Source organism: Thalassophryne amazonica, chromosome 1 (genome assembly GCF_902500255.1).
Source record: "Thalassophryne amazonica chromosome 1, fThaAma1.1, whole genome shotgun sequence".
In the NCBI taxonomy this organism is placed as follows: domain Eukaryota; kingdom Metazoa; phylum Chordata; class Actinopteri; order Batrachoidiformes; family Batrachoididae; genus Thalassophryne; species Thalassophryne amazonica.
Window position 1 is genome coordinate 153,944,854 of NC_047103.1, and position 27,757 is coordinate 153,972,610.

General features: G+C 40.0%; 1 protein-coding gene and 2 long non-coding RNA genes across 4 annotated transcripts in view; 2 read left to right on the forward strand and 1 right to left on the reverse strand.

The window, feature by feature from the left end:
- Positions 1 to 20,226, forward strand: part of LOC117515870 (fidgetin) — an 82,778-nt gene extending 62,552 nt beyond the window's left edge. For both annotated transcript variants that reach the window (XM_034176636.1, XM_034176643.1), the window contains exon 3: positions 17,204 to 20,226. In XM_034176636.1, coding sequence (XP_034032527.1) covers positions 17,204 to 19,473 — 2,270 coding nt within the window. In that variant the 3' untranslated portion in view covers positions 19,474 to 20,226. The remainder of the gene's footprint in view (positions 1 to 17,203) is intronic.
- Positions 8 to 27,683, reverse strand: LOC117515888. Its single transcript, XR_004562246.1, has 3 exons — positions 27,566 to 27,683; positions 7,631 to 7,665; positions 8 to 18 (listed from the first exon to the last, which is right to left on the reverse strand). It is a non-coding gene; the product is annotated as an uncharacterized LOC117515888 (long non-coding RNA).
- Positions 26,297 to 27,757, forward strand: LOC117515893. Its single transcript, XR_004562250.1, has 2 exons — positions 26,297 to 27,238; positions 27,331 to 27,757. It is a non-coding gene; the product is annotated as an uncharacterized LOC117515893 (long non-coding RNA).

The following is a 27,757-nucleotide window of genomic DNA, read 5'->3' on the forward strand; positions in this document are numbered from 1 at the left end:
ACTTTAATGTCAGTATATCTGCTTTAATCATCTATGAGGCTGCTGGCATTGCCGTTGCTTTTTAAAAAAAAATAAAGTTGTTGTTTTTTCTGTGTTTTGACTGACACTGCTATTGGTCTGTTTACATCCTCTGCAGGTTTTTCTACTACTAAATGCATACTTAAAAGGTAAATAAATGTGGAATATAACCCCTTACTCCTGTTCACGGACCTGCATTCCAGAAGTTGACGATCCCGAACTGTGACAAACTGACATGTAAAGATCATGGTTTGCTACTAATGTGATCTTGCGCATAGTTTGATATAATGCGCCAGACTTGTACCATGTGATGTATAACCTAACTGTAGCGCAAGTGTAGCATGCCCATAGGTGATGCTGTGGTATATAAGACAATGGTACAGGCTCCACTGGAATGCAAAGGATTGCAAAGGGTGTCAACGTTCAGGATGCAGAATAAAGGAATTTATGAACATTTTCAAAATTTTCTAGTTAGAGAAGGACCAAAAGCCAGTAAACCAGTATTGATCAGTATGTCTGGTATTTATATTTATACATAGCCGCGCCACGAGGGGGTGTTCGGGGGCAACGCCCCCTCACGTCATCAACCTCACCCCCTCGGATGTTAGTTATCAAAAAAATGAAAAAGAAATACTGGAAAATCTAGCAAAATATTAGTTATTCAATAATATCACGTATTTAACAAATAAACCAAATTAATTAACTAAAGTAATTAATTTTAAAACAAATGGATATGCCGTGTGTCTGTGTTCAAGGGATTTGATAGGTTGAGGGTTGCGCTTGTCAGTGCGGCAGAGGGCGGTGCGTTTCCAACACGTCGTGATGTCAGACGCGTCGCTTCGGAAGCGGCAAGGGGGCAGAGATTGTTACGTCACACTCTGGCTGTTTCCACAATCTGAAAAAAGTTCAGCGATCGCCGTCTTGAACTTCGGTCGCCTGAACCACAAAAAAACCTTTAAAAAACAGCAGTAGAACAATTCTCCCATCACCCTGCTGGGAGAAGCTTTTTTCAGCTACTTTTCGGAATGACACCGACCGAGGGAGGACTGTCGACTTGGAGGGATATCGATCGAACCGCGACAGCGGGCCGACCCGCACCGAGAAGCCGGCCTTCAGGCATCATCACTGGGCAGAGCGATCCAGGCCGCCGGGGTGATGGAGCAAACCCACTCAGTCCGAAATCTCCCACTTTTTGGATATATGCGATGTCCCAGTTTGCCCAACGGAGTTTAGTTCTGCAGCTTTACTGAGGTGAGAATAATGTAAAAATAAAACGTGATGTTTACTGAACTGATCAGCTAACGTTAGCTTAGCCTTTTAGCACAGTTGATCTGAGTGAACACTTTAATTTGTAAATGGTTCAGTCTTTTTTATTTTTACCAAATAAAGCTACAGCTTTTTTCAGACACCACAAAAGCTCAACTTTAAATAACTTATTTTTTCGGGCATTTTTTCCATCATTTTTGCCATTTTTCCCCTTTTTTTTGTGTATAAACTGTTTAGTGTTTCTTTATATTTAAAGAAATATTTTTATTTGTCCCAATCAGGAACATTTGCTGTACAGACAACCAAACTTCCATTGATGAGCTGAACACCGTGAAGTCCAATTGAAAGAAAACATCTCTGCTTTTCAGCAACACCACCAGAGTTCAAAGCTGCAGAAGAGACCTTCATCTGGTCCCGAGAATCCAGCAGAACACCTGCTTCTAAATAAAAGGCTCTTTGAACAGCAACTATTTTATTATTTTTTAAAAAAGCTGTTTCATTTTATATTTTAACAATAAATGAACGGATCATTAAAAATGTCCACGAATCAAAGTCAAAAGACATTTGCACAAGTAGAAGCTCTCCACTTATTGTGCTCAAATTCATATTTTAGAAATGACTCTGTCCTGATAACATTAAAAGCAATTACATATTTTGACGAAATTACAAGTTTAAAAGACTATTAAAAAAAATTCATCATGAGGTTTATGTCACAGAAATTCTACTTTACAATCACACTGCAGTCATTGTTAAATTATTTCCTTTTGCATTTATAATAAACATTTGTATTTATTTAGTGTTTGTTTTTCTGGTTGAAATGAGATATAAATAATCTACCAGACTTAAAAAAATATACAAGTTTCCATGTTATTTGTCTAAAAATAAATGTCTGAGGTTCCTTATGTTAAACAAGAAATTATCGAATATGAAATAACAGGTGGTTTTAATTTACAGATGAAAGGTTTCTAAAGAACCATTTATTGATTTATTTAGCTATTTTAATTACAAGTGTTCTAAACTTTTTTTTAACAGTAATCAGAAATTTTGAGGTAACAAACAACAACAAAAAACATTTCCAATGATTTTTCTTTAGAAAACTGCTCTATAAATGAGCAGTCCTGTCACACGTTACTGTTTTGTACAGATCAGTGATTTCTGCACCAATCGGATTGGTCCAATCCATTTTGTACAGATCAGTGGTTTCTGCCACGAGTCTTCCGTGTTTTGGCCCGACGCGTCCTTCCTATTGGACAACACGAAGGTACGTCACAGCTCAGAGTGTCGAAAGTTGGTGCACCTCATCTCGACAGAACATCGGCTCTGTGTGGTATGCAGGAGATCACTTGACCGAGGGTCTATATGTTCAAATAATAATAAAAAAAAATAGTCATCACTCTTTACTCTTACTCAGTCAGTCTCTTACAACGGTGTAGCCTAAATACACAAGCTTTCCAGGAGCGCACCCAATTCATTACGCACGCTCAGAGGCACGTCTCCTCCGGTGCACACTTTTTTTTGGGACGGGGGGGCGCCCCCGCCCCCTGTGATAAACTCATCGCCCCCTTACTATTTTTTTTCTGGTGCCGGGTCTGTATTTATAGCTGCAAATTCTTTTTCTTTTTTTACTTTCACTTTTGATGCTCTGTGTGCTGCTATACAGTCCTGCTGGAACCTCAGTTTCCCTGAGGGCATTTTCCCAAGGGATCAGTAAAGTTCTGTCTAATCTAAGATAATATACAAAAAACTAACACCCCTTTTACAATTACACATTGTATTATATTGTATTGTGTTGTTCGTGGCACAGGGAGCAGTATGCTCCATGAATTCCTTGTCAGTTGACTATTAGTTTGGTAGGGATGGCTTTAGTTGTGTTAACACTATCAGTTTTGTTATGAAAGCACATCTTGCTGAAGTCAAATGTTTAGAAAAGTACAGTGGTGGAACAGGCACAATCCAATGCAAATACGTTGTTTTATCAAATAGTAATAAAACCATATTCTAATCTAGAGCCTGACCGATATATCGGCCGGCCGATATTATCAGCCGATATAAGCCCTTTTCAAAGTACTCATTATCGGCTGAAATTTTGCCGATAGAACGCCGATAATTTCTCATAAACAGAACAGTTACTGAAATAATGTTTGTGTCTGCAATGTAAAATGTATTGCACCATTTGTCCAGTAGATGGAGCTCTGACTCCATTCAGCTGAGCTGCTTACACCCCTGCTTAAATGTGTTCATCACCGGCCCCTGTAGTTCGCCGTCACACTGCACTGATCGGCTGACAAAAGTATACAAGTAAGTTTATAAGGATCTATATCCTTATCTTGAACCTATATCTAAGTTGCAGCAACAAGAGGTACAAGATCAGATGTATTTCACAACTCTTTTAAAGATATGTATTTGCCAATTTCACAATGGTTTAATTCTTGATTGCATTTTTTTGAACTTGAAAATTCTTCTCTGTTATAAAGTTAATCAATATGAGGACAAAGCTTCAGCTTTTAGGTCATACCTTTTTTGTTAAGGGTCCAAAAAAGAACATTTTATTCATTAAAAAAATAATATCGGCTGATTTATCGGCTATCGGCAAATCAGCCGATTTATTGATGATCGCCATTTTTTCATCCAAATATGGTTATCGGCATCGGCCTCAAAAAATCCATATCGGTCGGGCTCTATTCTAATCCATGTGACAAGCTACGTATGTATTATAAGCCCATCAGCTTGCCAGTATGGGAAAATATTCTTTTTATCACTGAAATGAGCAAGAAAATATGACTGGGAAATATCTTTTTTTAGTTTATGAATTGCACCAAATTACATGCAATATTTTAAAATGGAAGTATGAGTGGAATATATCAAGCTGCCTTTAACATTTTGTCTCGACTTAAAGACGGAGGGCTCCACCCATCCTGCGGCAGCATGAAGTCACTTTGGTTTGCTCGTTTGTCCTTGGTTCTACATCAAGTCGAATTAGAGGATATACCCTGAACTGTACCAAAGTCAGTCCTTCCCCCATCTCTCCAATATGTTGTGAAGAAGGAGCACCAGGTTCACAGTACAACGTTCAAAGAGTCTGTCCTCATTTGAATAACGTAGAGTAATCGTTATTACCTTATTTAAATAGTGCAAGTTATCATTTGGCCTTCATTTGCATTGCTGGGGTAATCACTGTGTCTCAGCATTAACCTCATTACAGAAGAGATGAAAGCCCTGATGGAGTCTGACAGTCTTTTATATGTGTTATCTTTATTAATGATGGAATTAGAAACATTCACTTTGTTTTTTAAGTGGAAGACGTATCGGCGTTTGATGGAGTGTCAAACTATGCGGTGGGAAAGTGTGTGAGCACGTGCAGGTTATTATTTATCTTTGAATATTTCCTTTCATGGTGTTCTTCCTCCGATCACCTCCACATTCTTAGCCTCGGTCACTGCCCCCCCCCCACCTCAATACCGTGTATTGAAGTGAATGTAGTTGCAGGATCAATTTTTATGTCTGCCATTGGTTTCCATGTCATTTGCTTTTTGATAAAACGGCGCCCACACTAGGGTGTGTCATTTTCCCCCCTCAGTCATAGATTTCTCAGTTCCCACTTTAAAAATGTTCCATTCCAGAAAATCATAAGAATTGTGAATTTTGAGGTGATTTGGTTCATGTTTAGGGGGACCACGGTGAGATTATAATTCTCCACAAATTTAAATTTGCAGTTTTCCTGATAGATGGTAGATTAGTGGCATATATCATCCTCAGATAAAATAAAGACAGTGCTGTCTGCCTACTGAAACCTCTGGAAGAAATTTCAGGCAGTTTTACTTCCCAGCAACTTTCAGTATCAGTTTCACTTTCAGTTTCATACTTCATGTTTATTACCGAAATTAGCACAGACTAGAGAATTTGGAGAGGAAACATCTCTCTGCCTTCTACTGTGTTACGAAACAATACAAGCAATAAACTAAGTGTAGTATATTAACAATTCTTTGAAATCATACTTTTTTATTTATATATTTGTATTTTTATGGTTTTTGAAGAATTTCAAAGCCTTGGTCCACTTAAAAATACTATGATTTTGCTGAAATGTGTGCTGTAGTAACTTCTTGAGTAGTGTAATAAAATAAACATAGGGACAAGGTGATTTTCAAAACTGTCTGTAAGGGGGGGGTGATACACCCTAGCACCCACGAGCATTTCCGTACAGTACAGTTTCATGGATATCCATTCCAGCATGTTGGAATGTATAACCGTGACAAACCGGCATGTGTAGATTACATGAATGTGGTCCAATGCACAGATTGATGACACAACGTACCGGGCTTCAAACCCTATGACGTGGAAAAACAACTCTAATATAACTTTAGTACAGCCAGGTTTAACATCAAGCGCCCAGTAATAATTTCACAGAATGTACAACAACATTTCAGGTTCCACAGAAATGCAAAGAATTACCAAAATATGTCAAAGGATGTCACCAACCCCCCCCCCCCCCCCCCCCCCCCCCCCTCCAAAAAACCAAAACAAAACACATTTTTAAAAATTCAGGCAATTTTTTTTTTTTTAAAGGTCATGGCACACTGATCTCATCTCACTGATGCATCCCAGTTCTTCACGGAATTCATTCTGAACGCTCTTAAGATAAAGACAAATTTTCAAACGTTAACTTCTGGGATGCATATATGAAATTGAGGAGGGGGCTTTAAGCACAGACAAGTCGAGGACTGCTTGGCTTAGGTGAGGTATGAGATCTCCAAGTGATAATTCTTGTAGTTTTTAGTGAAAGATTATAACATTCTACAACTATGTTCTCTTTTAACATTTGCCTTTCTTTGATCCTGATTGGTGACCTTTGATCCTCATCACTCATCTTTGATCTTAATCTATGATACTGTGAATTGATTCTTATTCATAAGCTTTGATTGCAGTTGCTGACCTTTTGATCCTGATTGTTCATCTTTAATTCTCAACTTTGCTTTTTGATACATATGTCCGTTTCTCAGTTTGTTAGAGGGATATGTTTGATAGTGACTACTTTGATGAAATTTAATTTAAAAAGTTTATTAAACAAACCAAACATAAAAAAAAACAAACAACAATGTAGACACTACACCAACTTTTCCCGCAGACAGACGGATGCCAGGAGGACTGATCCTGCAAAATCAGGACTTTTCTATAATCAGGATCAAAGATCAGTGGCAGAATTTTGATGAAACGACTCTGGATCAGAGGACTCGAGATGAAAGGAAAGAGCCCACCTTTATCCAGACCCTCATAATAAATGAATTAGCAGGACTGAAGTTTGTCAACAGGCTTTTGAAAAATCCTGCTAACAGACAAACGGCAACAAAACCACCTCAGAGGGCGTAATTAATAACAGTCTTAAAACATCTTATCTACCTCCATTTTTCAAGATATAGCCACTGCTGAATGACTTTATGTATTTCTTGAAAAGGGAAACTACACTTTTAATAAAACGTATTTTAAATTTGTTCTTCCATTGGGCAATTCCACATTTATGGAATTACAGTCAGAGTAAATTTCTATGGTGAGCTCAAACATGACCAGAGTTTGCCATTATTGTGATTCGATTACCATGGATTTGCCCAGGAGTAGATATCTAGACATGTAAAATAAATAACAAATTCTCTCTCATAATACAAAATCACCATAATGTAAGCAGATAAATGCAAATGACCATAGTGTACCTGCAGGGAGTTCACAGGGTCACTGATCAATACTCAACTTTTCCAGGTGCTGAGATTTCTCAGTGCAACAAGATGTCAAAAGCCAATCATTTCTGAAATGAAATCATACAGCTTTATGGAATAATTATTGCAGTATCTAGTATTCCAGCATATTACAGTCACTCAACATTTCAGATGGGGGTTTTCCAATTTTCCAAGATTTTTCCTGAGTTTGCCCTTTAGCTCAGTTCTTGCATACTGGGATATGAATTTTCAGTAAAAATTTCATAGTGATGTATGAAAATTTGTGGGCTTCGGGCTTTTCACAAACAAACAAAAAGGGGTGATAACATAACCTCCTCCAACCTCATTGGCAGAGGCAAAAAAAAAAAAAAAATCTTTGCTGCAGTTGGGGAAAAAAAAGAACCACCGAACAGTCTAAGACTTTGAAACATGATGTCAGCAACTTACTTAATTATTTTTGTGTGTATTTTGTATTTTCTGTGGTATTACAGACAAATTTCTATGTATTATTTCCATTTATGTTATTTGGCCATATTAACATTTTGTACATCCTTCATTTTTTTTAAATTAACTAATTAACCAATGAGGAACATTAAAGATCGTTTTTGGTCTTTTACTTGTGCCAATAAACTTCCTTACACATACATACATACATGCAAATATATATATATAAAATCTCGCTGTCAAAATAATGAATTCACTTAGATTACATCAAAATTTGCTCATCTCAATTAATCTCATTTCTTGATGCCTTGTGCTGTGGTCACATTAGCTACAAATGAGGGTGACATGCAGTTGGTGTTGCCACAGTACATCTTTATTAAGATGTAAATCACCTCAGATGTTGTCTGGTTACACAAATAGCATTTTTAGATTTAGAAGTGTTTATTTTTAGCTAACTTTTACAAGATATATGAAACAGATTTATAGAGAAACACAGCTGTTTTGGGGCGTATTCTGCATGTTGGATTGTTTTGTTCAAGCGAACAACTATCTGGTGTCACTTGGATTGACAGTCGCCGTGTCATGTCACTCAGACTTCTGGTTTATTTTGGCCTTGCCTAGCTATCGGCACAGCAACCACTGTCTCCTGCCACTGCAAAATGCCCAGTGATTTGAAAATGAATGGCAACTTGTCACTTTGCCTCTGTTGCTTGTAGCTAATGTGACCGCAGCTCAACATAAACACACACACACTGATACCGGGATGCTGCCATGCAAGGCGCTTAACTGCACACAGGGAGCAGTTTGGGGATGTTTAATGTTGTTGAAATGTTTAAAACAGTGCAAAAATGTTTGATTCATGATGGTTTTGATTGAGGTTTAGGTTTTAAATTGAAAATGGTCTTAGGCAGATCTCCCATCACCAGTTTCTGGCACCCAATTGGTTACTATTAGTGACTTAAAAAAAAAACAATCTGATACCCGGAGCATGATGCTGTGAATAATCTGTGGTAATTGCAGACCTTGGAAAGCTTTTGAAAATGTTCAGAACATTGGTGAAGTTATGACCCATCATGATCCACAAAAGTGAATAATCTGATTCTATTCTATGCAGATACGGGGTGATACAGTAGTGTTCAGAATAATAGTAGTGCTATGTGACTAAAAAGATTAATCCAGGTTTTGAGTATATTTCTTATTGTTACATGGGAAACAAGGTACCAGTAGATTCAGTAGAGTCTCACAAATCCAACAAGACCAAGCATTCATGATATGCACACTCTTAAGGCTATGAAATTGGGCTATTGGTTTAAAAAAAAAAAAAAAAAAAAGTAGAAAAGGGGGTGTTCACAATAATAGTAGTGTGGCATTCAGTCAGTGAGTTCGTCAGTTTTGTGGAACAAACAGGTGTGAATCAGGTGTCCCCTATGTAAGGATGAAGCCAGCACCTGTTGAACATGCTTTTCTCTTTGAAAGCCTGAGGAAAATGGGACGTTCAAGACATTGTTCAGAACAGCGTACTTTGATTAAAAAGTTGATTGGAGAGGGGAAAACCTATACGCAGGTGCAAAAAAATTATAGGCTGTTCATCTACAATGATCTCCAATGCTTTAAAATGGACAAAAACAAACAGACGCGTGGAAGAAAATGGAAAACAACCATCAAAATGGATAGAAGAATAACCAGAATGGCAAAGGCTCACCCATTGATCAGCTCCAGGATGATCAAAGACAGTCTGGAGTTACCTGTAAGTGCTGTGACAGTTAGAAGACGCCTGTGTGAAGCTAATTTATTTGCAAGAATCCCCCACAAAGTCCCTCTGTTAAATAAAAGACATGTGCAGAAGAGGTTACAATTTACCAAAGAACATATCGACTGGCCTAAAGAGAAATGGAGGAATATTTTGTGGACTGATTAGAGTAAAACTGTTCTTTTTGGGTCCAAGAGCTGCAGACAGTTTGTGAGACGACCCCCAAACTCTGAATTCAAACCACAGTTCACAGTGAAGACAGTAAAGCATGGTGGTGCAAGCATCATGATATGGGCATGTTTCTCCTACTATGGTGTTGGGCCTATATATCGCATACCAGGTATCATGGATCAGTTTGGATATGTCAAAATACTTGAAGAGGTCATGTTGCCTTATGCTGAAGAGGACATGCCCTTGAAATGGGTGTTTCAACAAGACAATGACCCCAAGCACACTAGTAAACGAGCAAAATCTTGGTTCCAAACCAACAAATTTAATGCCTCACAGATGTGAAGAAATCATGAAAAACTGTGGTTATACAACTAAATACTAGTTTAGTGATTCACAGGATTGCTAAAAAAGCAGTATGAACATAATAGTTTTGAGTTTGTAGCGTCAACAGCAGATGTTACTATTATTGTGGACACCCCCTTTTCTACTTTTTTTTACTAATAGCCCAATTTCATAGCCTTAAGAGTGTGCATATCATGAATGCTTGGTCTTGTTGGATTTGTGACAATCTACTGAATCTTCTGGTACCTTGTTTCCCATGTAACAATAAGAAATATACTCAAAACCTGGATTTTTATTCACATAGCACTACTATTATTCTGAATACTACTGTTGGTATCTTTTACTTTAATTTTCCAGATACCTTTGTTCTTTCATTTTGTTACTGCATCTTGAAATAAATAATTTGTTCTTGAACGCAGATTTGGCTGTGCAGTCACTTTGATGCCAAGTCAAAATTCCAGGCTGAAATTAAAATACAGTGCAGGTTGTTTTCTGTTTTGGAGCAGAGCAGTTTTATTGACTTGAAGGGCCCGGGATCACGCACAGTTTTGTGCATTAGCTGAGCAGGATGAGATTAGCAAGGCAGGGCAAGATGCACGGCGCCTCGGCGTGCAGGGCGCTGTGAGATGCATAGCACCCTGCTGGAGGTGCACAGCATGGCACTGTGCTGAGCTTCTTTCATTGCTCTGGCAAAAGCATTGCAGCAGGAACATACAGCACACTGGATTTGTTTTATTTGTGCAGATGTAATGGCTTTATTATGTCACCAGTGCCTCGAATGTAAATGAAAAATACAATGCAGATTGTATTATTTGTGCAGATGTATGCTGACTTCATTAATGGCAGTTCGGCCTTAATCTTGTTCTGCTGCTTCTTGAGCATCTTCAAGCTCTCATAAAAGTTCAAAGGTCGGTGTGAAGCTCTCTTAAGACTGGGAACCAGGAGTAAAAACAAACTAAACGTGTCTGATAGTGAAAGTTACTTTAACTTGTAAATGTGCCCTTTTGAAATTTACGACCAGTTCACAAATTTATACAGTCATACTGGCTCAAAACAAGAATGCTATGCTGTGCTTACAACAGCTTATCCTCTACCGCTCGCCACTGCTCAGATGCTGCAGTGGTCTCTCTCGGTTGGGCTGAACGCATCCGCGCGCTGGCCTCATCACCAAGAAGCGATCACTACACCTAAAGTAGTCCCACAACACACAGATAACTGCACTGCAAAACAACGCATGACTTGCCAATGTATTAATTTGACAAAGTCACACGAATGGCAAAAATTCCAACTAAACCATGATTACTTACCCTCTCACTGATGCATGCGTGTGGTTTCGCGTCATGTTGGATGTCTTCTTGTTTACATCCAAGAAACCTCAAAAGTAGTCCGGCAGCCTTCCTACAAGCCCATCTTGCAGCGATGACCTGGCACAGTCAGTCAGAAGCTGCCGGCAGTGTGACAGCAGCTGGCTGCTGCTTTTTCTGTGTTGCGCTTTCTGATGCTGCGCTTAGTGCTGCCCCCAGTGGTGACCGAAAGCCAGTGTGTTAAAGCACATTAGATAGGAAGAAGGACCCTGTTTTTTAATTAGATATGTATTTAAAGGTGAGCAATGGCACTTTTGTCGTATTCTAATTTGTCCCCGAAAATGAAACATCTACAATAACCAAAGAATTGTATTGAATTCAATCATAATTGCAGTGAATCACACTGAAATGAACCATTTTATAGTAAAAAGTATTGTTGCTGAATTGTACTGCAGCCCCTGTATCTAGATACATATTGGATTATTTTATAAGGGAGAGATGCACGCCCTATATACCATATTTTCCAGAATATAGGTCACAGTTTTTTGTTTTGTTGTTGTTGTTTTTTACAAGTTTGGGAGGCCCTGTGACTTATACTCTGGTGCGACTTATATATCAAAAATGGACAAGTTTGTTTTTAATTATAGTAATTATAATAGCTATTTATACCGAACTTTCTCAAGAATCAAACCACGAAACAAAATGAACTCCAATAATAAAATAATAAATGCCAGTAATAAACAATACACTACAGCAATGCACAAAAATCCAAAATGTAAGCACTGATAACACAGAAAAAGGCGAGTTACACTCTGGTACAACTTATATATGGTATTTTTCCTCTTCGAGGCATTTTTGACACATGCGACTTAAAATATTGTGTGTGTGTGTGTGTGTGTGTGTGTGTGTGTGTGTGTGTGTGTGTGTGTGTGTGTGTGTGTGTTACATACACACACACGCACAAAGTTTGTGTATATTGCAGTTTTAGGTTGTACTTAATCAGATTTTTACAATAATGTGATTTTTGAGTGATTATTGGTAACTGCCATTGTGCTGTCTTCTGCTGGCATTACCGATATGAAAAAAGATCACATTTTGTTGTTTTTGTTTGGAAAAAGATTATTTTTAACTTCTAAATTTTCTTTAATGAAACACTTTAAAAAATATTGCATTAGATTTTAGTTGTTCTGGGAATGTTTGGGGATTTAATTTTCTGCTCACCTATGAATAAAGAGGAAAAGTCAATTCCAGAATTTTTTTTTTTTTTTTTTACTTATTTATTCTTTTATTTATTTATTTTTTGTCAATAAGCACAAAATGCTCTTATATAAAAATTGTGAGTGGTATTAACCTGGTACTTGCTGGCATCTCATTTTGTTGAGATTTCCTGCTTATAGTCTTCTCCATGAAACACTCTGATTCTTTATTTATTTATTTTTATTTATTTATTTTAATAGCACTGCTTCAGCTAATCCAAAAGTTTCCAGCTCCCGGTGTGAGGCGTTCGCCACCTCGTACACCGGGAGTGTGTCAAGCATCCAGCCCCTGCGAGACTCCCCTCAGCTAAAATGTTGTAAATTAACACAATTAGCAGATCGCCATTCCGCTAATTAGCCAGTGGCGTCTGCCGAGAGATGGCTGGAGGGGAGACTCTGAGAGGAAATGGGAGTCTGGGGATTCTTCCCCACCCCTTCTACGTGTTACTAAACAAACACAGGGCCTCGGAAATGAGAGCAGGAGAGTATGAACGGCAGCGTGTCTGTGCCTGCGTGCTGCTTTTTTTTTGTCCGTTTGCAGTCACATAAATGGATTGAAGGAAATGAAGATGTGCAGTGCTGTGAATGGATGTTATTGTGCATGCCCACTTTACTCACCAAAAAAAACACCATGCACATGAAGCAGCCGCTGCTCACCAGGACCCCCGACTGTGGATCTTTACGCGCAACTGCCGCCATTCAATAAGTCGGCGGAAGCAGCCTAAATGACACTGATATTATCCTTTATTTGTGTGCACTAAGTCAAATCAAACGGGGTTCAATCTGCCACGCGGCTGCTGTGATTACGCCGCGTCCAGCCTTTGATAGCGCCACGGCTTTGATAGTGAGACAACGATGGAGTCGCTGTGTGACTGTCAGTGTTTGCAGATGGCATTGGCTGGGATTAAAGGAAACAGTGGCTCTCAAGCCTCCCGAGGCAATAAAGGGGAGAGCCAGGTGACTGTGTCTGAGATGAGATGGAGCACGGAAGGAGGGAGGGGAGAAGGAGGCAAAGCAAGCGCACGGGGAGTAAATAAAAGGAGGGGTTGGCTGCAAAGAAAGAACACAAAGGGAATGAAAAGATATATATATCGAAATAGATGGAGTCAGAATAAAAGGGAGGTGAGGAGAAATAAAGAGCGATTGGGCGGGAGGAGGGGTGGTGGTGGTGATGGAGGAGGAAGCGGGACGGCAAGAAAGCAAAGAGGCAGAGAGGCAAAGCGGCAGGGAGGCATGGAGTGGAGAGGCAGACAGAAAGGTAAAGAGAATGGAGGAGCGAGGAGGTCAAGGTGGAGCTGTGCAGACAGGAACTAAGCCTGAGACAATGTGTTGTAATTCATAGCTCGCCACATCTCCCATGTGCACGCCTGTTTGTCCGTCCGTGTCAGTGGATCTGCGCACGGCCGAGCACAGATTTATTTTATTTATTTTTTTAATATTTTATTTCAGGTGTGTGTGTGTTTTGGATGAAAGTGCAGCGAGCAGAGGGGGGTAGGTGTGTGTGTGTTGCTTTGTGGAACTCAGCGAGGCGCATTTTCAAACCCATCTCCAGCCACCTTAGATGAGCTGGGGATTATAGAGTGACCCTGCATGCCTCCGTCTTATTGGTCTGGCCAGGGTGCATTAGGCTGCCGTAACCAGCCATCCCACCATCCCGCCGTGCTGCACTGTTCCTGCCGACGAGCACTCTGTGTCCTTCTTATTGTCTGTGAATTTTAACAAGTCACATCTCCAGTTGATGCACATTAAAAAAAAGAAAAAAGAAAAAAAGGGGGGGATAAACACTCATTAAAGATGAAAAAACATGGGGCTGAAAATGGTCATTTTTGGTTAATGATTAATCTGTCAGTAATTATATGATTATCACTTTAATTGTTTTGTCTATTAAAATTTCCAAGATTGAATAAAAATTGCTTCTAGAAACAAAGTTAAACAATTCATTATTATTATTTTTTTTAAATTAGGTGAAATAATTTTCAATGTGGTTCCTTGACATACATACACATTCATGTGCAGTGCTGCTGAGCAGTTTTGGGTTCACCGTTTTGCTCAAGGTCACTTCAACACTCAGCAGTAACCAGAGACTGGATCCACAGCTTAGTGCTTGGCTGTTCTGCCAATTTAGTGATTATCTTCCCAGTTTATATCAGATTTATCTGGGGGAAAATCCAGTTTAATCCAGTGCACAATTGGCTAGTGTTGTTCAATAAGAAATCTTTATAAATTGTATACAATGTAAAAAGTGATTTTAAAACATTTTAAACCATTTTATCCTGACAGCAGTTCAAACCAGCTACAAACTCAAATTTACCAACAATAATACTACAGATGATTAAAATTTGTTGAAAATAAGAGGTTTTGTACTTCACACTTTCACACCAATTTTAATTGTGAAAATTCAGTTTAAACTAAACTTGGATAGTGCTGTTTAAGAAGAAATCTTTTTTTTAAGTGTATCCAACTTAAACTGGTTTTAAAGCACTTTACAATTTCAAGTAGTTCCAATCTCAAATCTGCATTCAAGATAGTTGATCTTATTTAGGATTTGTTCAAAATTAAAAGCTTTCAGCTTTACACTACAGTGCTGCGGAAAAAGTGTTTGCCCTCTTGATCCTTTACATGTTAGATTTTTATTAGGACATCAAAAAAAAAAAAAAATCAGGCCTTGTATATTGGAATTTCCAAAATCATGTTCTTTAAACTCACAATGAATGTAAATCTCTTCAGTTTGATATAAATTACTTAAAAATCTAAAAGCCAAAATGATGTTGTAAATAAGTAAGTGGCCCCTTTAGTGTAGCACATGTAAACCATCACTTTTATATACAGTTTTCTTCTGACAAGTCAGGGGATGGATACATGAACATTCCCAAGACACTGACTATGTTTTGGACATTATTTACATGAATTATGAAGAAATACAAACAGTATAGCACTCTATGGTAAATCTGTGTAGAGTAGATAGTTCTGAAAAACTCAGTGACTGTATAAGAAGGTGAAGATTGAGGAAAGCCACCAAGACACCAGGACAACCCTATAGACATCTGTGGCTCTGATTGAAGAGATTGTGCAAAGTGCAGGTTTTGCATTTTGTATCACCACTCCTGCCTTCATAGTGGAGTTGCACAGAGAATAATTTTCTTTCAACAAAACATCAAATCTATGCTTGAATCTTCAATGTGACTTCTGACAAATTGTAGCTTAACTTTCAAGTGTTTTTTTTTTTTTTTCCTTTTTTTATAGAAACCTTCTCCATACCACTTCATCATGAAGCTGTCTAACTGGTGATGCGACACTCAAAACCTGCACTATGCACAATTTCTTCAATCACAGCCACAGATGTCCATAACTTCTTCAGGGTTGTCCTGGTGTCTTTGTGGCTTTCCTCAATTTTCACCTTCTTATACAGTCACTCAGTTTTTGATAACTATCTACTCCACACAGATTTACCATAGAGTGCTATACTGTTTGTAATACTTCATAATTCATGTAAACAATGTCCAAGACATAGTCAGTGTCTTGGGAATATTCACGTACCCATCCCGACTTGTCCAAAGAAAACTGTATGTAAAAGTGATGGTTTACATGTGCTATACTAAAGGGGGCACTTACTTATTCACACCATCATTTTGGCTTTTAGATTTTTAATTAATTTATATCAAACTGTAGAGATTTACTTTCACTGTGAGTTTTGGAAATTCTAATATATACAAGGCCTGATTTTTTTTTTTTTTTTTTTTTTTTTTTTTTTTTTTTTGATTTCCTAATAAAAATCTAACGTAAAGGGTCAAGGGGGCAAACACTTTTCACAGCACTGTAGTTTCAAACATTCAAGCTACTTAAGCAGGTTACACCAGTTTATCCATGCATGAAACTGTTTGAAAATTCTAAGATTTTATTTAAACTCAGTTTAAACTGGGTTTAAAACTGTTTAAACACCCTATTTGTAGAACAGCATGAAACCAGTTATGTCAAATTTAACCATAATAAATACAAGTTAAGACATTACTTTTCATTTAAAGCTGTTGAGATTTAACAGTTTTATCCAGTTCAGAAGTTTCTTCAGTAGGATTAAAAGCAGTTTATTCTTGTGTTAAAATAGTTTAATAATATGTAATGTTTGATTTAAAATCTGTTTAATCTGGAATCTAAATGGTTAAAACCGTTTTCTTCACAAACGTTACAATCTCAAATTTAGCAACATATCAGTTAAAACAGGATGTTAAAGCTATTTAAGTTTAAGAATAAGAAAGAAATTTATTAATCCTGAAGGAAATTGTTTAAATTTCATTCAAAAATAATTTTAAAAAAATGGCTGATTTTAACCAGTTTAGAACATCTTTGAAGAGCTTTAAAAACTATTTATAACCATCCTTTTGTTTGAACTTGTATGAAACAGTTTAAAACATTTATTTGATTTATATTCTATATGAAGTTACTTTAAATTGTCCTGAGAACAGTTTAAAACCAGTTCATCTCTCATTTACATCTGTCTATTGCATTGCCATTCTCTTTAGCTGTTTTAAAATAAGTCAAGAATAACACATTTTCTGATTTAAACCTTTTAAAATATTGCCCAGGGAGATGTGAAAGTAGTCGGCACCAGTTTGTTCTTGTGTGATTGTGTAAAACCAGTTTATGTCAAGTAAAATTGTATATTAGCAAATCCACACATTCAAAAAAGCTGGGATATGCCACTGAAATGTTTTGGGTTTTTTTTTTTTTATTAATGGCTTAACTAATGCGCATTCAAAAGCTTTGTCTGTCATATAATCAGTCACCTTTTGTTTTGCGCTGACTTGAACAATAATCTCCTTTGACACCTGACAAGTTTTTTCATTTGAAAACTTTGTCATGTGAAAAAAAAAATGTTGGAATTTCAGTTATTACTAATGTGACTTTAGTCGGTGTGTTCATGCATTGCTGTCTGTGTTTATTTCTCTCCAGGCTTAAAGATGCAGTGGACCCCAGAGCACAGCCAGTGGGCCGAACAGCATTTCGACATCTCCTCCACCACACGCTCGCCAGCCCACAAGGCGGAGGCCTACAGGGTGGTGCCCGGCCATCTGCAGCGCTCCGCCACCTACCAGTACGCCTGGGCCAATGATGACATCTCAGCACTTACGGCGTCCAACCTGCTCAAGAAGTATGCCGAGAAGTATTCTGGCATTCTGGAGATGCCCGGCTCCTATCCTGAGGCTCCAGGAGTGATGAATGGAAGGAAAAGTGAATCTGAACCCTGGCAAGATGGCGTTTACCCCATGAGCTGCATCCCTGAGGGGGTTTCAGTCAGAAAGGGAGGGGTGGCGGCAGCCTCCGAGGTAGTGTCTGGCATGTGTAGCTCCCCGGGCCTGGCCTCCAGCACCCTGAGTGAGCCCAGCTATTCCAGTAGCAGCTGTGGGAGCCACACCGCCACAGCACTCCACTCCTCCATGCCCTCTCAGGAATACGGCCCAGCATACAGCGGCTCCTACCTGCACAGTAGTTACAGCTCCCAGTCAGCTCCTGCCCCCGCGCTTCCCTCCCCGCTTCACAGTTCTGGGCTCCTGCAGCCACCCCCTCCACCGCCTTCCCACCCCACCTTAGTCCCAGCTTACAATGGAGGCTCCCCCAACTTGTCTAGTTACAATTATCCTCCAGCAGGCTACCCAGCTCAGGGCTCAGTTGGGCCAGGATACAGCCCTGGGGGAGCGCCTCCTCCCTCCTCATACCTTCCCTCAGGCATTGCTGCACCTACACCCCTACCACCTTCTTCTGCTTTACCTGGATACCCATACCAGAGCCACAACTTAACCCCGATCGCTCCCACCCCTCTCAACAGTAGCTCTTCCAATTCACTGAAGAGAAAGGCCTTCTATATGGCAGGTCAAGGAGAGATAGACTCCTCTTATGGTAACTTTGGCTATGGCCAGGCCCGGAGCTCCGCTGAGAGCCCCATGTACAGGGTAGCAGACAGCAGCAGCTCAAACGGAGGATCCAACAGCGCCAGTGGTGGTGGATTTGACAGGAGTGCTGAAAAGTCGTCTTTACCTTTTAATCCTCAGAAACAGTCCGGGATGCTCCCAGAACAGCAGCAGAGAAAGTACAACAGCCAGGCAGCAGGTGGACCGCTAACTCCGCCAGCCTACGTCTCCTCCACCCTGGGGGGTTCCCGCTCAGCAGACTCCCTTGGCAGCTTTACGTCCCCTTCCATTAGTGAGCAAAGTGCTGATGATCACCGTCTCCACCTGTCCCACTCAGCACCAGGGCCTACCTCCTCCTCCTCCACTTCCTCCTCCAGGCATGCTGAAGAGCAGCTTAAAACCAGTGACCCTCACCTCTTAGACATGGTGTCCTCTGAAATTGTGCAGCAGGGACCCCCAGTGGATTGGAGTGACATTGCTGGTTTAGAACTTGCCAAGGCAACACTGAAGGATGAGGTCCTGTGGCCCATACTGCGCCCTGACATGTTCAGTGGTTTAGGACCAACTCTACATTGTGTGCTGCTGTTTGGCCCAAGGGGCAGTGGCAGGACGTTGCTGGGTCGCTGCCTGGCCAGCCAGCTAGGAGCGCCATTCCTCCAGCTTAGTGGTTCAACATTGGCCACAAAGTGGTTGGCAGATGGAGAAAAAATAATCCGGGCATCTTTCCTGGTGGCACGCTGTCGGCAGCCCTCAGTACTGTTCATAAGTGAGGTGGACATGCTCCTGTCGGCTCACCTTAGTGAAGAGAGCCCCATCAATCAGCTGAAGGGGGAACTACTTGCACAGTTGGACTCACTTCTCCTCAGCTCAGGCGAGGATGGAGGCAACCAAGTATTGGTGGTGTGCTCCACCAGCAGACCCCAGGACATGGATGAGAGGTTACGCAGATACTTTGCTCGGAGGGTACTGGTGCCCCTGCCGGACAGTACAGCTCGACACCAGATTATGAACCAGCTCCTAGCCCAGTCTCAGCACAAGTATTGCTTGAGTGAGGAGGAGCTGGTGTTGCTGGTCCAGCGTACTGAGGGTTTTTCTGGCTTGGACCTGGCCAGGCTCTGCCAGGAGGCCCTTGTAGGTCTGTTACATGTCTCCTCACAAGGCATGGACATGACGGGTATGTTGCCCAGGGGACAGATCAGGCCCCTCACCTACCAGGACTTTGAGAGTGTCTTTTGTAAATTTCAAGCCAGTATATCGCAGAAAGAGATTGACATGTACACCGAGTGGAACAAAATGTTTGGCTGCAGCCAGTGAAAATATGGATTCTGCACTTGAGAAAAGGAGGCATCCACAATTCTTCCCCTCAGGGTAGAAGCGTTGTGCTGGAGGGAAAGGCACAGAAGGCCAACACAAGCCCACTGAGTCCTCACAAGCAGGGCTTTGATGCACCAAGAGACCTGGTTTTACAAGACAACGATCAGTTTTGCGGTTAATGAGCAAGAGTTATAATTTTAATGTCTGACATTTCATAAATCCAGGCATTGTTTACACACCACAAACAAGTTGGCTCGCGAAGAGATGCCCCAGAGTCTGTGTATATAATGTTATAGTCTTGTTCTTGAGATTGAGTTCGCTATCTAAGTGCCTGAAGTGGTGCTTTCTGGTTTTCGTTCTTCATTTATTTGCCTCACAATCTACATTCATGGCATGAAGCTGATGATTACTAAGAGCTTTAAAACTTCAGCATTGAGTCAGAAAGGAAAAAAAAAAAACGTCAGTCGCTGTTGGCGAAGGTCAATCTTTCTTTATTGTCACTCTAAAAGCAGTAATCCTTCAGGGCGGCAGTAGTCTGGGCCCTGATTCACATGTGTTTCTTCTGATCCTCTGCGTGCAAAACAAACAAAACTCAGGAAAGCGTTTGTGATTTGTATAGTACCTCAAAAGATCTTGACGAAAAGCACTAAGATTTGAGGGGAGCATTTGAGGTGGTTTGGCAGTTTACAGTCTGTCTACCGAAACAGTGTTAGGTATACCTCGACTGGCTCCGATAAATAGGAAAACGGTGACAATGAATGTACTCCATATGTTCTGGAATGATGGAATATAATCAATGGTAAGAGTAAAAACTTAATTTCTTTTCTTTCTTTCTTTTTCTCACACCAGGTGCTTTTAGCTACCTGTGTCTGCTTGACCAGTCCTGAAGCGTATTTCCATCGCTCTTTAAAAACAAAAAAAGTCGTAAAACTTTGCTGCCCTGCGTTTTGTTTTGCTTTTTGTTTTTTTGCGTGGTGGTGGGTATGTGTCAGGGTGGTAGTGTTGGGTATGTGCTGGATGAGTTGTGTATTTATTATAACAACCATAGTAAGTATCATTTATATTATGCGACCTAGGCTACGTATGTGGATAGGCTCCATGGGGGCGCCAACACATTGTCAGCTAAATTCTGTGCAGACTGTTGGCTCATTTTTAAATCACATTTAGAGAGAGGAACTTTAAGATTGTTGCATTTCATATAGATCTGGTGTACTCAAGAAATAGTGTTCCAGATATGATCCCAATTATGGATTTGATGCATCTCATAATGCAAGACATGGAAAATGGCTTCTTTTATCTATTTGGCCTTCTTATTTGGGCTCCTCGGCCATTTTTGAAATGGATTAGTTGTAGAATGGGATTCTGCTCATGTAATTTCAATTACATAATTTAATATTTTTAGTATTTCATAAGATTTGTTTGTCCTGCTGTGTAAATAGCACATGGTACATATGCTTGTATACTTTCTTCTCTCCTATGCCAATGGTAAGATGTTCTAACATCATCTCATTGTTCTTGATAACTGCGTTATGATGACAATGACAAAGTATTGAATTGAACATAATCTCAGCAGTGATGTTCATGTTTTTGGATTCTCGGCCTTTGAGGTTTAGAGATGCATGGCAAGATCTTAAGGAGTCATGAGATTCCTAGTGATGGCAATACCTTTGCAGGAGAATGAAGGGCCAAGTCTTTAAGGGTCTTGTGGGTCCTGTCTTACTGTATGGTTGTGATACTTGGATGACAGTCAGTGACCTAATGACAAGGACTGGATGTCTTCAATATTAGGTCTCTTTGTAGGATACTTGGGCACCACTGGAATGACTTTTGTCAAACAAGTGGTTTCTTTGAGAGGACTGGATGAAATGAGTCAGTTGTGTAGTGTGGGAGCATCAGCTTTCACCTGTGTGTGATCCACTACATAGTGACTTCAGTGTTGAGTCCCACGTTTCACTTGGCTACATTCGAGAAGTTGGTAAAGCGCAAAATGTCAGATGGGAATCAACTGTCGACAGGCTCTTACCACTACGCACTAAGGTCCAAATTTCAATGAATGGCATCATATCCAGTTTTGTTGCTCAACCTTATTTAGGAAGTATGTTAATTCTGATGACGGGGTATGTCATATTCATTGCAACGACATGTTGGCAGCAGTTGAGGTAAGCTTTAAATGGCTTCGGAATACTTGGGTTAAATAAAATACATTCCAGGTTTAGGTTGGCTGTCCAAGGGTAGCGCCCAAAATAGCGTAATTAAAGGATCCACTATTATAAATTTGCTTGCAACAAGATTGTCGAAACAGAAGGCATACGAGGTCTGTGAGAAAAGTAACGGACCTTATTTTTTTCAAAAACTATATAGATTTGAATCACGTGTGATTACATCAGACATGCTTGAACCCTCGTGGGCATGCGAGAGTTTTTTCACGCCTGTCGGTTACGTCATTCGCCTGTGGGCAGTCTTTGAGTGAGGAGTGGCCCACCCTCTCGTCGATTTTTTTTCATTGTTTAGGAATGGCTCAGAGACTGCTGCTTTGTTTGATCAAAATTTTTTCAAAACTGTAAGGTACAACTGAGTGGACACCATTCGATAAATTCAGCTGGTTTTCGGTGAAAATGTTAACGGCTGATGAGAGATTTTGGAGTTTTACTGTCGCCGTAAGGACGGCCCACGGCGCCTGACGGCGATCTGCGCTCCGAGGCGGCGTCGTCTCGCTGTTTCAAGCTGAAAACTTCCTAATTTCAGGCTCTGTGGACGCAAGATGTCGTGAGATAACAGAGAACTTTCAGAAGAATTCGGGATCAGGAGTTTATCCAGACATTCCACTGTTAAAGGAGATTTTGTAATGAAAGAACGTGCGGGCAGATTCACATGTTGGGCCAGACCCGACCGCGGGGGGTCGCCACAGGAAAAACACCTCCGTTGGAAACCTTAACGGACAAGTTGGAACATGCCCAAGCTGTTAAACAATTTCTCAGATACTCACTTGTTCAAAGCCATCAAAAGCCGCCTGAATTTTACAAATGGTTTTCAACACGGAGGTGTTCTTCATGTCGCGGCGCAGACGGATTTGCCACGTCGTCACGGATCCGATGTTCTTTCATTACAAAATCTCCTTTAACAGTGGAATGTCTGGATAAACTCCTGATGCCGGCTTCTTCTGAAACTTCTCTGTTCTCTGACGACGTCCTGGGTGAACAGAGCTTTAAATTAGGATGTTTTCAGCTTGAAACAGCCAGACGGGCGCCACGCTGATCCGCTTTGTGGGCTGTGCTTAAAGCGAAAGAAACTCCACAATCTCTCATCAGCCGTTAAACTTTACACCGAAAACCAGCTGAATTTCTCGAATAGTGTCCACACAGATATTCCTCATGGTCCTGAAAAAATTTGATAAAGCAACGCGCGCCATCTCCCTGCAGCTTCTTAGACAAAGAGATTCCAACGGGAGGGGGAGTGTACACCTCACTCAAAGCCTGCCCACAGGCGAATGACGTCACCGACAGGCATGACAGAACTCACGCATGCGCACGAGGGTTCAAGCTTGTCTGACGTAAAAACATATGAATCAAATCCATTTATTTTTTGAAAAAAATAAAAAGGACCACTTTTTTTTATCACAGACCTCGTATGTTAGACACAGACATATGTTATTAAATAAACTATGACTTACACATTTTTAATCAAGTTGCAACAAGAGAGTAGATGTTCAGATTACTAAGAACTCCCTCAAGAGCAGCTAATCCATTTCAAACTGTGCGTTTATTTTTTGTTGTCCGTGAGGACATAGTCAGCTTTATCTGCCCGAAATTTACATGTTCTGCAGGCACCAGTTGGATGCATAATATTGTACTTTATTTGCTAAAAAAAAGAGAGTGACGTGTGTTAAAATCCTTCATCTCTGAAGGTTATCTGTTGCCCGCTGTATTGCACTGGAATGTATTATTATCTCCCACCTTTTCAGATTTTTCTTTCACTACATGGAGGTTAAACTAAAGCATTTTTATATATTACTTTTTTACCATTATGGGTTTTTTGGGGGGGTTGAGGTGGGGGGTGGGGGTGGGGTAATTCCAGATTTATGTTTATTAAAGATCAGGCTCATCAGAGATGAGTGATGTCAGCGCAAAATTACTTGACTTGAAGGTAAATATTAATTTTGCACTGTAATTTTGCTTTTTTTTTTTTTTTTTTTTTTGTTACTGCAAAAGGAGGGACTGCGTAGGTGGCAAAGCCGCTCTTGTTTTTCCTGTTGCTATAGGCAGCATCAGTGCAGCACCTGATGTGGGGGACAAAGTTCTGCTGAGCATCAGCAAAACTGATGGAAAAGAAAGACAGCCAGGCAGTGTGGCGGCGGCACAAAGAGAAAGCAGAGCGGTCCGTCAGAAAACCACCCTCAAAAACAATCCGTACCAGAATTCCTTCTGTCAGCAAATCCTCTGGAGAGAGGGAGAGTCCCTTTAGACACAAAACCTTACTAATGCACTTCAGAGCACACAACAACAGCACATTCTCCACAGCCGGCGAACAAAATGACTTGAAACACTCTGGTCAGTGCTACGCTTGTTTGTTCCCTGTTTTTTTTCTTCTTCTTCTTCTTTTGTGTCTTGATCTTTTTCTGTACATTGTTTTCCTGAAATGTCCATTGAGATTTTGGACACTAAGAATCCTGTTAAAGGATTTCTACCTCATGGCTACAAAACTCACGTTTGATTTATGTTTTTCCTAAATGTCAGACATTTGTGAGAATGCATTGGAAAAAGTTTAAAAAATAAAAATGCAAAGAAAATCAAAAAAGAAACGAGGACATAGTATAGCTGCGGTCACACTAGCATTTTACCAATGAAATTTCTGACTTAATTTTAATTGATTTTAATTGACTCTCTTGATGTAATCAAGAGTATTTATTCAAAGAAAAAAAACACTGGAGAATGATTTTTTTTTTTCGCAACATGTCTAGCTACTTCAGTCTAACAAAATATTTCATGAAAAAGTAGACATTAACACAATTAAAAGATAAAAAGAAATATTAAATGTTCGAGGGATGAGATGATAAAACCAGACACCTCAGTGTGTGTGTGTGTGTGTGTGTGTGTGTGTGTGTGTGTGTGTGTGTGTGTGTGTGTGTGTGTGTGTGTGTGTGTGTGTGTGTGTGTGTGTGTGTGGCTAGAGAGCAATAGTGTGCAAGATATTTGGGTATTGTAGTGTTTTAATATATTTTTTTGTTTTGTAGCAGCAGCAGTAATTCCTTAAGTAGCCAGATTATAAAAAAAAATCCATCAAAACAAAAGGTTTTGAATGAATAATTTTGTCAATTTTATGAAAGAAAGTAGTAGCAAGTAGCAACCCTGTTCCTTTGTTGGTCCTGAGACTTTTTGGTGCCGGTGCTTATCTCCAGAATCCATAGCTTGAAGTGGATGAGAGTCAGCAATTCCCCGTGGACGGGGCACCAGTCCAACACAGGTTACTTCCCCAGCTGAGGCCGGTACCCATTTACAGCTGGGTGGACTGTGTCCAATGATGCACACAGGTAGCAGGAGTCAAACCCAGGCCTACATATTGGCAGGCCAGCCCTTTATGCACTTACAGTGCATCTGGAAAGTATTCACAGTGCTTCACTTTTTTCACATTTTATGTTACAGTCTTATTCCAAAGTGGAGTAAATTCTTTTTTTTTCCCTCAAATTTATACTCTGAACACCCCATAATGACAACATGAAAAACGTTTTTGCAAATTTATTAAAAATAAAAAAAAACTAAGAAATCCCATGTACATAAGTATTCCCACTCTTTGCTCAGTGCTTTGTTGATGGACCTTTGGCAGCAATTACAACCTCAAGTCTTCTTGAATATGATGCCACAAGCTTGGTGCTCCTATCTTTGGACAGTTTTGTCCATTCCTCTTTGCAGCACCTCTCAAGCTCCATCAGGTTGGATGGGGAGCATTGGTGCACAGCCATTTTCAGATCTCCAGAGATGTTCAATCAGATTCAGGTCTGGGCTCTGGCTGGGCCACTCAAGGACATTCACAGAGTTGTCCTGAAGCCACTCCTTTGATATCTTGACTGTGTGCTTAGGGTCATTGTCCTGCTGAAAGATTAACTGTTGCCCCAATCTCAGGTCTAGAGTGCTCTGGAGCAGGTTTTCATCCAGGATCTCTGTACTTTGCCGCATTCATCTTTCCCTCAATCCTGACTAGTCTCCCAGTTCTTGCCACTGAAAAACATCCCCTCAGCATGATGCTGCCACCGCCATGCTTCACTGTAGGATGGTGCTTGGTTTCCTCCAAACATGATGATTCATTCTTTGTCTCATCAGACCAGAGAATTTTGTTTCTCATGGTCTGAGAGTTCTTCAGGTGCCTTTTGGCAAACTCCAGACGGGCTGCCATGTGCCTTTTACTAAAGAGTGGCTTCCATCTGGCCACTCTACAGGCCTGATTGGTGGATTGCTGCAGAGATGGTTGTCTTATTGGAAGGTTCTCCTCTCCATAGAGGAATGCTGGCGCTCTGAGAGAGTGACCATCGGGTTCTTGGTCACCTCCCTGACTAAGGCCCTTCCCCCCCGCTCGCTCAGTTAGACTGGTGGCCAGCTCTTGGAAGTGTCCTGGTGGATTTGAACTTCTTTAATTTATTGATAATGGAGGCCACACATTGGGACCTTCAAAGCAGCAGAGATGTATCTGTATCCTTCCGCAGATTTGTGCCCTTTATTTTTAATAATTTTGCAAAAATCTCAGAAAAAACTATATTCACATTGTCATTATGGGCTATTGTGTGTAAAATTTTTAGGAAAAAATGTATTTCATCCATTTTGAAATAAGGCCGTAACATAAAATGTGGAGAAAGTGCAACGCCGTGAATACTTTCTGGGTGCACCGTAGCTACCTGCTCTACAACAAACCTGTGCAGTTTAGATTAAAAAGAAACTTGTTTTTGTACAACTCAAAGCATGATTCCACAAAAATAACAAGCATAATAATCAATAATCAATGGATAATGATATTTTGATAATGATGATTATATGTTAAAGATTTATAAGTTAAGGGAATAATACTTATTTGACTTAGTCTTTAATATTTAGCACACTTTGTTGTAATTTTTTATTAATTGTACTGCCTTTGTTTTATATTTTTGTTTTGTCTTTTTTATGAATATAAATGTTTTCTTCATACATAAGGTTTTTGCACAGTGCTGTATATTAGCTAGCCATGCTGCATTATGTCACATTATCATTTTAAATTAAATAAGCCCCTGTTGTACGGGAGATTAACCTATTCCAAAAACACATTTACTATAGTTCTCAGCCTAAGAAAAGGCTGCATTCTTCAAATAACTGTTTATTATTCAGGTTGTTACCAAGATAGCTAAGAAGCTAACGCCCTTCACCCAGTCAATAAAATGCCTCACTAAGCTTATAGTTTCCATACACCTAATTAAGATATATTTACTCTGTTAAACTGTGTGTAAGAAAATTACATATTCTGAGGCTACACAGGTGCTAATTTTCCAAAATAATTTCAACAACTGCGCTTGTGACGAGATATTTGTGTTTACCGATTAGCTCTACAAAAACAACTTTAAGTCACCAGGTCTGACAATTGGCTGGACCGTGAAAATTTTTATTTGCGTTTTAATTTCCTAGTGTGACCGCAGCATGACACCATTTGTGCAGTCTACCTCACATGACTGTAGTTTTAGCTGATGGTGCACTCGCGGTGCAGCAGCATAGCCTAGTGTGTGTGTGTGTGTGTGTGTGTGTGTGTGTGTGTGTGTGTGTGTGTGTGTGTGTGTGTGTGTGTGTGTGTGTGTGTGTGTGTGTGTGTGTGTGTGTGTGTGTGTGTGTGTGTGTGTCATCTGAGTGTCTGATCTGAGCTTGGCAGAAAAAAAAAACCCTGCACTGAATGACATCATAAGGTCATGGCAGTGGACAGTTGGGGTTGCCCTAAAAGTGACCCTGAAATGTATAATCCAATACATTTGCTTTAATCTTTTGTGAACTACTGTGGTTGTGCGCGTGTGAATGTGTATATACGTGGGCACTTTTTTTTTTTTTATTTAGTGTGTTGAATTTTATAAATTGTTAGTATATATAACACACTTGCACAACTTTAAAACCGAGTGTAACGTGTTTCTGTTGTACATACCTATACATACAATACAAATGCACCACTTGTTTATATGTGTGAATATGTTGCCATACTTGCAGTCGACTTAAATGTATTTTCATGTAATCTGAGGTACAAGCAGCAACAAACGATCCATTAAAGACATTTTCTTGGGAGATTA